At 37.3% G+C, this 14227-nt stretch overlaps 1 protein-coding gene across 2 annotated transcripts in view; it reads left to right on the top strand.

Annotated features, from left to right (window-relative positions):
* FNBP1L (formin binding protein 1 like) overlaps positions 1–13934 on the top strand; it is a 55233-nt gene extending 41299 nt beyond the window's left edge. The window contains exons 8-16 of one of the 2 annotated variants that reach the window (XM_086617149.1): positions 1400–1546; positions 2327–2530; positions 4884–5042; positions 8232–8246; positions 10166–10275; positions 10887–11019; positions 11502–11596; positions 12104–12252; positions 12638–13934. In XM_086617149.1, coding sequence (XP_086473275.1) covers positions 1400–1546; positions 2327–2530; positions 4884–5042; positions 8232–8246; positions 10166–10275; positions 10887–11019; positions 11502–11596; positions 12104–12252; positions 12638–12816 — 1191 coding nt within the window. In that variant the 3' untranslated portion in view covers positions 12817–13934. The remainder of the gene's footprint in view (positions 1–1399; positions 1547–2326; positions 2531–4883; positions 5043–8231; positions 8247–10165; positions 10276–10886; positions 11020–11501; positions 11597–12103; positions 12253–12637) is intronic. The other variant, XM_086617150.1, reaches the window with a different exon arrangement.
* The last annotated feature ends 293 nt before the right edge of the window (positions 13935–14227 follow it).

Here is a 14227-nt window from a genome sequence, read left to right as displayed (position 1 = left end):
GTTGGCTTTCTGGGCTGCAAGTGCACATTGCTGGCTCATGTTGAGCTTCTCATCAACCAACACCCCCAAGTCCTTCTTAGGGCTGCTCTCGATCCATTCTCCACTCAGCCCGTATTTGTGCTTGGGATTGCCCCAACCCAGGTGCAGGACCTTGCACTTGGCCTTGTTGAGCTTCACGAGGCTCACACAGACTCACCTCTAAAGCCTGTCAAGGCAATTTTCTAATATTTTAACTGTTAAGCAGCGATACAGTAGATCTGACAGGAGCACACTGATGGAGGAATTGCAGTCAGCTCCCAGGAGAAACAGTTCGATCATCTTTGTAGCTTGGGCCAGAGTTTTGGCTTATTGCCTTGATTTCTCTAGGGTTAAAATCCATTCTCATTGTAAGATACTACATGTTTTTTTGAAATCTCCAGTAAGACCAGCAAGACCTAGTCCTACATTCTCTTGAGACTCCATTTTTATTATTTCCTTGCAGGTGTTTGGTAACATTCTATGTGAAAACCTTGGGAGAGGGATTTAGCATGACTAGGTTGTCACTTTTTTTCCGGGAGGTGAAATTGGATGCTCTTTGAGACATTTATTTTTATTTGCCTTTGTTAGAGTAGAAAGAGGAGAGATCCAACTTCTTAAGAACCCTGTTTTTGATAACCTATCACTGTATGTACTGTTCTTTTTGGGTTCAAGTTTTTTGTTTGGTTTTTCCCCACCTTCAATTAGGTGAAAGGTCCAGAGCTATTAACAGTATTTCTCTTTAATTTGTTCTTTTTGTTGTGTTCCAGTAGAATTTTATTACAAATCTTATGTAATGGTATTCTTTCTTTATTTCCTTGCACATTTCTAAAGGAAATGTCTAAATAGCATATAATTTTATTGTTTCTAACCTTTCTTATTTTTTTTTATTCATTGGTATTTATTGGAAAGTATACAAACAAAAGCAAGTTAGAGATATTTATCACCAGAGAGAAGTTATTTGGAATTAGAAGGAGAGCGTGAGGAGATGTAGAAATTAGTAGAATTTCTTTACTGTAGTTTCTATTTTTGCATGAAATAAATACTTCAAACTAAATAAGCGTCTGTAGACACAGTACATGTGCTCTAAAAAAGAATAAGGAAAAGAAAGTCCAGTCCTTTACATCACTTTTAAAAATCAAAAGAGTATCAACTCTTTGTAGTTACTGTTCTGGGCGTTTTAAGTCTGTGACTGAAAGGACTTGATTTTTTTAGCTTAATTAAGTTCTGTTTTGTTAAGCAAATAAAAATACTGGGAAAGCATGGAAATCCTGTACTACATTGTAGTGACCACAGTAACTGCATTCATCGGGGGGGGGGGGGGGGGGGGTTCGGGGGAGGGAGGGGAAATCTGCAAATAAAAGCTTTATCTTTGTGCTTGCAGCAACTTCAAGAAATGGATGAAAGAAGGACGATCAAACTTAGTGAATGTTACAAAGGCTTTGCTGACTCTGAGCGCAAGGTTATTCCGATTATCTCGAAGTGTTTAGAAGGGATGATCCTTGCCGCAAAATCAGTTGATGAACACAGAGTAAGTAGAACTGAGCGACTTTTTTAATGTGCATGAGCAATTTAACTGATATGGAAGCTGTGGAGAGGGGAAAGACGGACTTGTCCTGTACGTTTATCTTTCTATTCTCAAATACTTGTCTGCTTGAAAAGTGTTGTGACTTCAGTTTTAGCCTAAATGGTCACTTGCACTTCAGTGTCTTTTCTCCTCCTGTTGTTGCTTTCTTGTGATCTGAATGAAGATCTCTGACGCTTTCTCACTGTATGTGGGTTTGGACACATTGTTTTGGTTTTCCTGAAACATCCTAGAGTGTCAGCCTGGTTGGTGTTTTCTTCAGTATGTAGCATTGAATCATGTAGAGGGTGTTGAGTTAAAGTATCATTCCGTGTCCTGTTCCATTGCAGCTATTAGCACTTCTTTCTTACTCTTTCTAATGTGGGTTCTTCCCTCATAACGCTACATCTTCTTTGTGGTATCTTCGCCTCAGTGCCAATACTGAAGGGTTAGAAGGTGGGGTAGTAGTTTGGCCCTAAAGCATGTCCTGTTTTAAATTTGTGATAACCCGTGGGGAGCATTTGCTGGATTCTGAATAGCAGGTTATGCTTTGGTTTACACTCGTAGTAACAACATAGGTTATCTTAACTTGATCTATCCAAAAGCATGCGTTTTGAGCTCGCGCTCGTTCCCATCTGTGCATCTCTGCAATTAAAGAGAAAATTTATGTCTCTGTGTTTTTCTCTCTCTGGTTCTTGATGGGTTTGCTTGTTTTGCTTTTTAAATTCCTTAATGTGCTATGTTTAGGACTCTCAACTAGTGATAGACTGCTTCAAATCTGGCTTTGAACCTCCTGGAGATTTTCCATTTGAAGATTACAGTCAGAATATTTACCGAACTATCTCTGATGGAACCATCAGTACACCAAAGCAGGAAGGAGTGAGAATTGATTCAAAAACTACAGTGGGCAAGGCTAAAGGAAAGCTGTGGCTATTTGGAAAGAAGCCAAAGGTAACAATTTAGAAATTACTATTCAGAAAATTAAAATGTGAATATCTATAGTGCATGGAAGCAAGCAATTTATTTATTTAGAAATAACCTTCCCCTTGCCTGCCACTGTCTTTTTAAAATATGTGTAAGGAGATCTGAAGGTTTGAGAAGGGTTGGATACTTACCATATTAAAAATCAAGTTCTCACTAGGGGAAGTTTTCCAATTTTTCTTCTAGTGGTTTGTGTCTGGGAATGTGTTTAATAGTTACTTGATGAAAGTAGCTTCCTATTTCTGCAACGTTTCTAAATTTCCATAAAGACTTTCTGCAGTTGCACAGAAAAGGTGTTAATTGTCAACGTAAAGATAAGGGGCGGGGGAATATGCTTTGGAATTGGGCAGACTTCAGATCTCTCTCTTATACTACAAAAAGCAACCCCCTCCCAAATGTAGACATTTGTTATCTATAGGTTTTTATTATTCTTGCTGCTAGTTTTAAAACTTCTGAGGTTTATCTGAAAACATTAGAATTCATTCCACCTCACTGATAAAACGTACTGTTGAAGCTTCATGCAGGTAAATGTCCTAGAAAAAATATTCCCAAGAAAAAATTTAAAGCAGATAAATGACTCCTTTCTTGTATTACTGTATGAGTTTCAATTAACACTTTCTGTGCAAGATGCCTTCATGGATCAACAAAACACATTATCAGTGTGGGCATTAACTATATAACTGAATAATGAAGCATATACGTATTTAAATTTTAAGTCTTTTTTAGTATTGGAGCATATCAGTGAGTCATTTTAATGATTCCCACAAATTTCTATGAAGTTATTTTAATGCTCCAAGTCAGTTTCTGCTGTTTATTACAGGAAGCTATTCTTAGAGCTTGTTAGTGGTAGGATTTATTTTCTACTTGATAGTATTCCAAGAAAGCAGATCTTTACAGAAAGAAAAGATATAATATAGCTGATTCTTTATTCCCTCCTCAGTAATATATGTAACTGCAGCTGTGTGTTAAAATGAAAACTGATTGTTTGCTTTTCCTGCAGTATAAGTAACAATTGATAGTAGTTTGAATGCATTACTGCATTAGCATGTTTATTGCATTTGGCTGCAGAGGTGCGTGAGGTTCAGCCTGTTCTGAAATTACATCATGATTACCAGTTTGGCAACAAGACATCTTTCTGAGAGTTTTGGAGAGGGAAGCTATGAAAATCTGCACTGATTTTCAGTCTGGACCTTGGCATTTACTGTCGTTACAGGAAGTTTCTTAGTTGATGACAGCTGAAGAACGCTGACAGGACTTTGCCTATTCTTTCTTCTCCCCAGTTCGTTACTTTGTATGTAGCGTTCAGAGAGTCAGCCTTACTGTTTCCAGTATGGAATCACAGATACACATATGTGTATACGTACTGCATGCATCTTTTCCTTAAAGACCGGGATGAAATGGAAGATTATGTCCCTGTTTTTCACCTGTTTTTGGAAATGATAGAGGGGCACTCTACAAAACAGCAGCTGGGAGCAAAATACTTACCAGGAGATAAATATTTAATTCCAAATACTATTTACAGGTTTTAAAATATGTTCTTAGTTAGTATAAAAATATGCTGATTTATTGTAGCAGGGGTATTCATGGTGGCCTTTGGGCCTTCATTTAGCTGAAATGGCTGGTCCTGACTTCCAGATATCCATTTACCTATTTTTGATGTTTTCAAAGACATAAAAGTCTTTTGGAAAGGGAAAGAGCTGTGCAGCAGAGGAAACAGCACAGAAAAATCAAACTGGGAAAAAGCAGCAGAGGGGTACGAGAGACAAAAACATGAGAGAAGAAATTTGGAAAAAAAGAGGAGGAAGAAAGTTCTTGTGATGATATTGATGAAGAATGCCACACAGCCATTGTGTCAGTGCAGCTTGAGTACAGAGATTTGGTATATTTTTTGTTTAGTCTTTCTCCATCGATGTACCTAGTGTTTCTGGTTTAGGTTACCTAGTAGGGCACATGAAAATGTAGGATGAGAGTGAGCAGTAATGCACAAACTTCTGGAATGGCTGTAACTAAGGTTGTGAAAAGCAGAACTTCCTGTTTCAAGAAGAGAGACAGGCAACTTCGGGATCTTGTTAGGATCTTGTGGAAGTGTTGAGTCTAAAGCATTTTTGAATATTCCTTCATTCTCTGAACCAACCTGTAACTCTGAAGATTAGTTCATGACAGAAACCTTTTAAAACCAATACAGTTATAGTGTGAATGTGTCTGGAACGTTACAAGCTGTTTCTGTGTTAGATGGAAATTTTATTTTTGTAAGACAGAATTTTCATTTTAAAATCACTTTGAACATTTGGCTTATTTATTGCTTTCTTTATTTCCACATTAGCCACAATCCCCACCCCTAACCCCTACTAGTTTATACACATCCAGTACTCCTAATGGGTCCCAGTATCCCATATTCTCCATTGAACCAGTGCATTATTGCATGAGTGACATAAAAACAGGGAAGCCCAGAATTCCTTCTTTCAGAAGCCTCAAAAGAGGGGTAAGTTTGATAACAAGTTGAAATGCATGATGGGCTATGAACAGTGTGTTTGTGATGTGGCTTTTCTAATGCTCTGCACCCTCATTATAAGGCTTGCTTTATTAAAAGTAACACTTTCGCTATAAGGTCACTTTTAGGATACTTCGTTTCATATTGTACAGAAGTTACCAACAGGTTAAAAATAAAAATATAAATACTGTTTATCGCATTCCAAATACTTGAGCTTAAAAGAAAGGTGTTATAAAGAGGGTGTTCAGCATGCGTTTGATACCTTTCTTCATTGTTGTTCACATTCACAAATGTTTTCCTACCATCATGTAACATTTTTGCAGTAATTTATCATCGGGTATGCAGCCGCCACAAAAAAAATCTGACAGTTCATATGTCTTATTTGCTGACTTTTAATTGAAATAATAGTAGTTGATTATGAGACATTGAAGGGAGAAGTTTCATTTCTTTTGTACATCAAATGCTATATAGCACATGGTGCTTGCAGATTTTGAAATACTGATTTTCAAAACGTTACCGTTTTAATGCGTTTTCCGATTAATAAGTTGTTCTTATTTCTCAAAGGCTCTTTTGGGTAAAATTACTGAAAAATTACTGTCAAATGCCACCTTCTGAGATTTATCGATTCATTTACTAATTTATAGTGGCATATTCTGCAAATAGAATGTGTTTGGAAGTCAATAAAAGGGAAATGTTAAGTGGTTTCCTAGCAACATTTATAGTACTAGTGATATACGTACTGGCACTTTGCTATGTCAGTGAAGCATAGGCTGCCCAGTTATGTACGCTTCATTATATCTGTTGATCCAAATAATGAGATAATTAAATGTGTTTGATTCTATATAATCCATGATTTTCTGATATTTGAAAACAGTATTGACTTGCTGTCTCACGTGCGTCAAGAACGGCTGACTACTGTTGACATAATGTGGAGATTAAAGTACAATGATGCTGTACTGCAGCAAAGTTCTGATTTAGAGGCTCCCTTGCTGTTAGTCTGAGATACAATGAGTAACACTTAACACTTACTTGCTTTAAGTCATGTTGCGCCATCTTATTTCAGGCCCCCAGGTATCTTGGAAATACCCTTCCTACCACCACCCTTTTTTAGAACATTCTTGTGGTCCTCTAAGTATTTACAGAGGATGGTTTCTCCTTTGCCCTTCTGAGTCACTTACATCATAATTTGTTCTGGTCATGAAAATAATGTTCCTTCTTTAGTACCCAGTGAGGAACTAACAGGATGAGAGAGTTGAAAGGGCACAGGTCTTGATTACACCTTCTCCTTGTTGACTGCTAAATGTATTGACTCCTGGCTCACAAATCAACACTTTGTAATATCAGTAGTTCTGGAACCTCTTAGTGAAGTAAAAGATCATCTCCTAACAACTACAGAATGCTAATGGAAAATGAAACCTTATTTTTATTTCATTTTTTTTATTCTTACAGTTCATTGTTTATGTTGTAAAAGTGAATGAATTTAATATTGAATAGCATTCTGTAAAATTAGCAGTGATCACTGCAGATCTGGATTAACTCAAGTATCTCACAATATCAAATAGTTAATCTCTAAATCTTCAGAATTAACATTTAATTTTGTGTATTTTTGAACTCCTTGCAAGCATTTTAACAGACATCACATTATCACATGTTGAGTGCCTTTTCAATTTAAATATATACTGTAATTCTAGTAGATTGTTTAATCTCATTGATCAGTCTTATCTTGATAACATATCTTGATTCAGTGCTTAATAGTTGCTAGTATATGATGCTGTTTTCCACAGTTTTGTCCCTGGAAAATGGCATCCAGATGCAGAACTACAATGGTATTTAATTTGCTTGTGCTCATACCGAGACTTGTCCATGAGCTGGCACACACCAGACAGTGAGCATACTGGTTATTTTGTTTAACGTGCCCTGCACAGGATTTGACTCGAGGCACTGGACATCACAAAACCAGCCTGCCCTTACCCTGTGGTTCATGCACTGTATTTTCCTGTTGTGATGTATAGCGAAAGCAGCAAACAGTAGCTGTAAAACAGATGACTGAAAAAAGCTCTTTTAAGTGTAAGCAAGTGTAACTTGCGTTATTAGTACTACTGCTATTACTGCTGCTCATTACCCTTGGAAATCTTAACACTTCCAGATAGGAGAGGTCTTTGCTCAATGCCACTTGATACAGAAATAATGCATCAACAGTGATACGTAAACCTTACCTGTGTTTTCTTGGAAGACTCTTTCTAAAGGGAACAAGAAGTTTATTCTACAGCCATTTTACATCTTGCACTTCATTGAGGTTTATACCAAAGTATCGTTTGTGAAGGTGCTTTACTTTCCTCATTGCTGGAAACACTGATTTTGTGTGTGAGCCCCAGTCAACAGCCTTAACAGTTGCTGAGGGGCATAAATGATGTCGGAGATGTGTGTCTTCCAAGTTGTTTCGTGTTTCTCTGGAAAGGGTTGTATGAAGTCATTGAAAGCATGCTAGATCTTCAAAACGCTGTGGATGTTAAATTTGAGGTACATCACCTGGCATCTCATGTTTTATTTGCTTCCTCTAAGGATAAAGTCTTTACTCTTTAAATGTCTTTACTTTTATCTGGACTAAAACATTTCTAGGATAGCAGCAATGACCCAAATGCTGTTTTCAGCAAGTAAATGTACTAACTTCTAAACTTGAAAAAGATCTTTGTTCATGTAGTCCTACTGTGATAATAAAGTAAATACATTGTAAAAATGACATTTGTAGAAGTGATGGTAGTGGATTGTTAGCTGCAGTTAACAAATTACTTGTTTATGGCTGACCAGTCCTTCATCATCATCAAATTCTGCTATTTTGTGCAATGTTGGCTGTGTGTTTGTTTCTTCTCCTGCAACAGAAGTTCTTTAGCATATTATTCGAAACACTACAATTCAAAAGTAGTTTAAGTTTTGTATTAAAATTTCATAAAAGTTACACTACTCGGTGTCACCTGGTAATTTTTTTAATTGGTAATTCTGAAAGCAGAGATTTGTATTTTGCGTTTCTTGTGCTCATAGTAAAATGTATTTTTCATAAATTAAAATTTTAATCCTTAAGTAATATTTTAAAGATACATTTTTAGGAATTACTCATTTTCGTAAGTGGTTGTTGCATGTGAATAATTTCCCGTTTCTTTCTGTTTCAAATGAACTGTGCAGTGGTCGGTGAAGATGGTAAGCGCGTGTGCTGATCTGTCTGCTGTATTTCTGCTAAGATAGCATGAAAGTAATCTTTTGAAAGTGTTTCCATATCATAACTGCTTTAAGTCAGGTGCTGAAATACATCTTCAGATTTTCCACTCACATATACATTCATGCTTAATGTAAGATAATTAGACTTGTGATCTGGCTGCAACTAAATCTGTGATTTTGGAATTTTAGTGACCAGTATTCACGAGTTGGTCATAATGGAAATACTTGGTGATTTCGCTTTGTCAGGAAAATTGTTAAAGCAGCATAAAATAAGTATATGAAAATACTACAAAACTTGTATAAAGGAGAAATATTGAGTACTGCAAAATTCACACCTTTGAACTTAACAAAAAAATTGCAGGAGAGACGATCCTTTATGCTTAGGAATATTAGAAAGCTGTTACGTTAAATGAAAACTACACCTTAATCAATATTGTTGTTTTGCAGAGTATCAGTAAAAATACCCCAAAAGACCTCTGTTCTGATTATTGCCTTAGGATACTCTGGTTTTAACTGCGAGGAAGAATGACACAGAGGATGTGATTGTCTTTTTGTTTCTTTGTGGTGTGTAAAAGCACCTGAAAATATTTTAATTATTTTTTTTCCTCCAGAAAGAAACACTTCTGCTTTAGTTTGGAGACATTGTATCTTGATTCCTCCTTTTATGGTGTCTTTTATTTCCTCTTAAAAAGCAGGGAGATTATGATTTCTCAAGTGCAAAAGAACCAGGAAGTTGAGGAGCAAGAAGATCTTAAGGAAGGGGGTGTTAGAAATTTGGCACTGGCGCCTGAGGCTGCTTGTATCAAAATCTCAGCAGTCAAGTCTCTGTCAAGTTTCTTGACAAAAGAAATGCTGTCCAGTTGGGTTTGCCTCTGGAGGGTTACTGTAATGGCAAATAGGTTTCCTGTGCTAAAACCAACTTTCTTAGGCACCTAGGACGCAAGTAATGTTACTCCACTTGCTGCTACTCAGATGTGTACCGTATTTCCTTCTTGATGCTGTTGGTGCCTGTCACCCTTAGGGGAAGAGTTTTCACAACAAACTCACAAGATACGTAAAAACCTCTTCCTGTGCTTTTCACACCCAAGTCCTTCCATTCTGTTTATAATCTTGGCACCAGTTTGCAATCAAACCTTTGCAGGCCTAGGCTCATAACAACAGGTGGTCTTAAGTTTTTTTAAAAAAAAAGGTTGGCAAGTAGGAGGCTTTTTCCTTCCTGAAACATTATTTTTGATAATTAAAAAGGTGAATTGAAATATTTGAGCAAGTTTTGATTCAGATTAAAAAATTTAAGTCAAAATTTTGATGTTATAAAAAGCTTTTTCTGTACTCTAGGAATGAGTTTTACTCAAGGTAAAATGCATCAGAACTTTTTAAGTTTCAATATGTTTTCTAGCAAGATTGGTGAACTTTTGGAAGAGAACTATAACAGTACTTCGGAATGAAGATGCAAAATATAGTATTTTTCTTTTGATAGCATCCAAATAGCCATAGAACACACACACACTCCAGAGAAAGAACCAATTATATCCGTATTATTATTATATGCACCTTAGATTTTTGTTCTGACTGAAATTATTCTGTAGTAATCAGTTCTGTCCTTTCTAAATCTGCTTTAAATGCAGTGGATGTAATAGGAGGTACATGGCTCAGCTTTTCAGAAAAATATTAAGTCTACAAATTCTGAATTACATCTGTGAGCCAGCTGTCACAGAAAGAACCATGAATGAATGACTACAATCTGGCAGCAAGAACGTGCGGTCTTTTCTAGAGCTGTGTGTCAAGTAGAGTTTTTAAGAAGGTCCATCCTGCTTCCAGTGAACACTGTCCATGTGTGGGTATGTCAGTTCTGCTGTCCAGATGTGTGTGTGTTACTTGTTTAACAGCATTTCTACTTGCAGGGCCCTGCACTGGAAGACTTCAGCCATCTCCCTCCAGAACAAAGACGCAAGAAACTGCAACAGAGAATCGATGAACTTAACAGAGAACTACAGAAGGAAACAGACCAAAAGTGAGTGCATTTTTTGGAGGTGTTGTCATGGTTCTCTCTCTGTCTGCTTCTTTTGAAGTCCTCTACCTCAGCCTCTCAGAAGCTAGAAGAGAATATACTAGTCCAGGCTATTACAAGCATTTTTTAGTTCATGAAGTATTGTATGTAGGTTCTGTTAGCATTGCTTCCTTCTCCTTTACTATAATACACATAGTATTGATACTGAAGTTGCCTAGGAAACACTGGATCTAAAAGCACGCATTAAAAAGTAAAAATCAATGCATAGGTCTGTTGAGCAAGAGAGCTGCAACTTCGTGCATTAAGAAAAGAACGTTATTAATACTTAGGAAATTGTGTATAAAAAGCAATTTTGGAAACAATCTTGAGACTAAATAGGGAAAAGTCAACAGCTGGAGTCCTTGTGTGCTTGTGCATGACACAAGAAAGGAAGGCAAAGTGCTCAGATGGGAAAAGGATTTAGGCGTGGTGTGGGGAACAGCAGTTCCTCAGATCTGTGCTTGGTATCTAATCATGGGTCAGATCTCACACACGTTGACGTTATTTTAGCTTTAATGAGTCAGTGCTGATGTATGTAATTTTTATAATTATTGTTGGGTTTTGTACGTTCATAGAGATGCCCTCATCAAGATGAAGGATGTTTATGAAAAAAATCCCCAGATGGGTGATCCAGGCAGTTTGCAACCGAAATTAACTGAGACTATGAACAACATGGACCGTCTTCGGATGGAAATACACAAGAATGAGGTTAGACTCTCAAACAATTCCTTGGAAAATGTAAACTGTAAAAGGTAAAACTGTAGTTTGCCTTATGGCTTATAAATATAGCGCCCAGAAAAGCTACCTGATTTAAGAAAGTGCGCTCCTAATACAGTTTTTTTCTGGAGCGCCTAATTTTCAAGTATGTTCATCTAGCTAGAATAAGGATGTACGTTATTAAAGATGTAAACTGTTCAGAAGCATTTCTTACTAATCACTTATACTGAAATTTGTATGTGATTAAAGATTATTTTTTTCCTTAAGACTAGCATGGAGGATATAGGCTAAACATGAGGGACAGGTTCAGGCTGCATGTGAAGTAACGACGAGACTTCACAAGTGAATGCAGTCTCTGTGTGGCTGTGTACTGACCAGTAGACTGCAGGCAGTTCAGTGCTTTTAACTTGATTCTAAACCAGCAAGTACCGTTTTTCTTTGACACCAATATTTGTTATTTTTTTTTCCCCAAGGCCTGGCTCTCTGAGGTTGAAGGTAAAGTAGCAGCCCGAAGTGACAGGCGGCACAGCAGTGATATCAACCACCTTGTGACACAGGGCAGAGAGAGGTCACTATTCTGTCTCTGTTGCTTTTGTATCTTGTGCTAGAATCAGTACATCTTTTTGACAGTTAGCAGTAGGTGATGGTTGTTACTTAACCTCTGACACTTCTGTTGCTTTCTAAAGGGAAATCTTAACTGGCTCTGAATTCTAGAGGTCACTTCATGTCATTATGGTAACATAAAAAATAGTAAGTCTGACTGAAATGCCCGCTCCTTAAACAGCAGTGCCTTTTAAAGCTATCTTACTCCATTGCGTAAGGCTCACCTGTTTTCCTTGTTCTGTAGAGACACGTATGTCAAATTTATGTTTGTTTTTGTGGCAGAATTCCATCCAAGCCTTTGTTAGATCCGTATTTTCAGAAAATGACCTCCAGCAGTAAATACCAAAACTGCTAACGGGCATTCCCAGAGCGGTATCTGTGGTCTGCCCTTTCTGTGATGCATGTGTGCTCTGAGTTTGAGAACTAAGAACTCCGATTCTGGAGTCCTCACGCTCCTGTCATTGCATTCTAGCCCTGAAGGGAGTTACACGGATGATGCAAATCAGGAAGTTCGAAGCCCACCACAGCAACATGCACATCCAAATGAGTTTGATGATGAGTTTGAAGATGATGATCCGTTACCAGCTATAGGACATTGCAAGGCAATATATCCGTTTGATGGTAAGGTTAACAACATGCATGTGATTCCTTGACTATAAGACATTGATTATTTGTTATAGAGAAGATGTGTAAAATGATTTAAAGTAAATTAATTGTAGAACAACTAGTTGCTTATAAGATCAGTGGAAATATTTTATAAATCACTTCCATTTATGAACAGTACTTTTGTACTGGTTTAAGATAAATATTAGCATAACTATTGGCAAATACTCAGCTTTACAAATTGGACTAGGTTTTTGTCTGTAGGCCTGTTTGGCCATATGTTCTCTTGCACACATTTTTGATTCTTCCTGTTTATATATAATCTGGAAACTATGCCCTGGGAAAAAGATTACTTGAAATTCTCTCTGAACATTGGGACTTCTTTGCCTCTTGTTTTTCCCAGGTCATAATGAAGGCACTCTAGCAATGAAAGAAGGAGAAATTTTGTACATTATTGAGGAGGACAAAGGAGATGGGTGGACAAGAGCTCGAAGACATAACGGAGAGGAAGGCTATGTGCCAACATCATATATAGATGTAACGCTAGAGAAAAACAGCAAAGGTGCAGTAACCTATATCTAACAGTAAACTGGCAGCTTTCAGTTGTACATTCTCCAGGGAAAATAGTGGAAAAATAGTAAGTTACACAGGTTCATGGAAAGCATTAGAATATCAGAAGTCAGGAATAGTCTGTTGTTGCAGTGTGAGTTTGTTATAGGTTTTTTTCCAGAGATGACCGCATTAAATTACGTGTCTTACAGTGGTCTGTGGTTTTGACGAATGTCTTCTGCTTTGTTTAACTGATCTAGTGTTCCTGCTTTACAAAGCACTAAATCCAATGTAGCTATTAAAGTGAAAAATACCAGGATTCCTGCTTGTTCTATAGAAGGTTTTGGTGGTTTTACAGAGAACTGAAAAATTACTTGGCTTTCAAGATGTCTAAGATTTACTGCTCCCACTTTTATGACTTAAACTATATGCTATATAAAGAGGGTTTTTTCCTGTAATAACTAACTGAACTCAGTTACTGAAAATTATTAATTTCCTTCCTTAGCAAATACTTGGCAGCTTTCACTTCTTAAACAGGAAGATGTTTTCTGATTCTGAAAGCTCAACAAAATTACTCAGGAAAAAACATTATGATTGAGGACAGAAAGTCCACTGACCTGTCTCTCTCCTTCCTTTTCAGTACTTGTAATGTAGAATGTTGTGTATTGGACACAACTTCATTGTTTTAACTCCAGATACCCTGAACAAACAAAAAAAGAGACCACATGTAATGCTTGATGTCTTACTGAAACTTCTCTCTGCTCCTGAAAAGGGAATGATTTTATACTCTTAATCTGTGCCTGTAAGCCAAGTCTTTGAATTGCATCATGTTTAGTTTGAAATCAACGTCTTAAATGTACAGGAATTCCCCTCACTGTTAAATCACTGAGGACTGGAAACTGCATGCACTATTTGATTAGTAGGGGGGGAAAAAAGCTAATCTAAAAGCTGTGGCTCATATTTCTAATGAGAGTTTGTGGAGTTAAGTACAAGGCTAATGTACAGCCACTGAGAATGGCCTGCTAGAACTGAGCACGCTTCTCTGTCTTCTAAAGGCCTTCAGTAACTTTGTTCTTTTCTTTTTCCTCTTGGACTGCAGGTTCCTGAAGCGGGTTTCTGAGAAAATGGGCGAGATCTTGAAGGAGGTTACATGCAGCTGCTGGGGGGGTGGGTGGGGGTGGGGTGCTAGACTGGGAGGCCCAAGGGGAAAGCTAGTTGCATGAGTGCATGCAGACATACATTTAGTCACTAACATTTTAGCATCTCCATACATAGGTAAGGACGTATTACAAATTCTTCAATTTGTGCAGGAAACTAGAGTTCCATTACTGGAGTAACAAGGCTACTGCTCCTAAAATTGCTTTATTTTCATTGTCCTAGGTTGTCCCACATGCACAGCTTGTGCTGTGTTTCGGTTATCTCAATTAAGCTCTTTTCCAATTGA

Source organism: Tauraco erythrolophus, chromosome 10, assembly GCF_009769465.1.
Source record: "Tauraco erythrolophus isolate bTauEry1 chromosome 10, bTauEry1.pri, whole genome shotgun sequence".
NCBI classification, from domain to species: domain Eukaryota; kingdom Metazoa; phylum Chordata; class Aves; order Musophagiformes; family Musophagidae; genus Tauraco; species Tauraco erythrolophus.
Note: the sequence above shows the minus strand (reverse complement) of the source record. Positions and strands in the feature narration are given on the sequence as shown.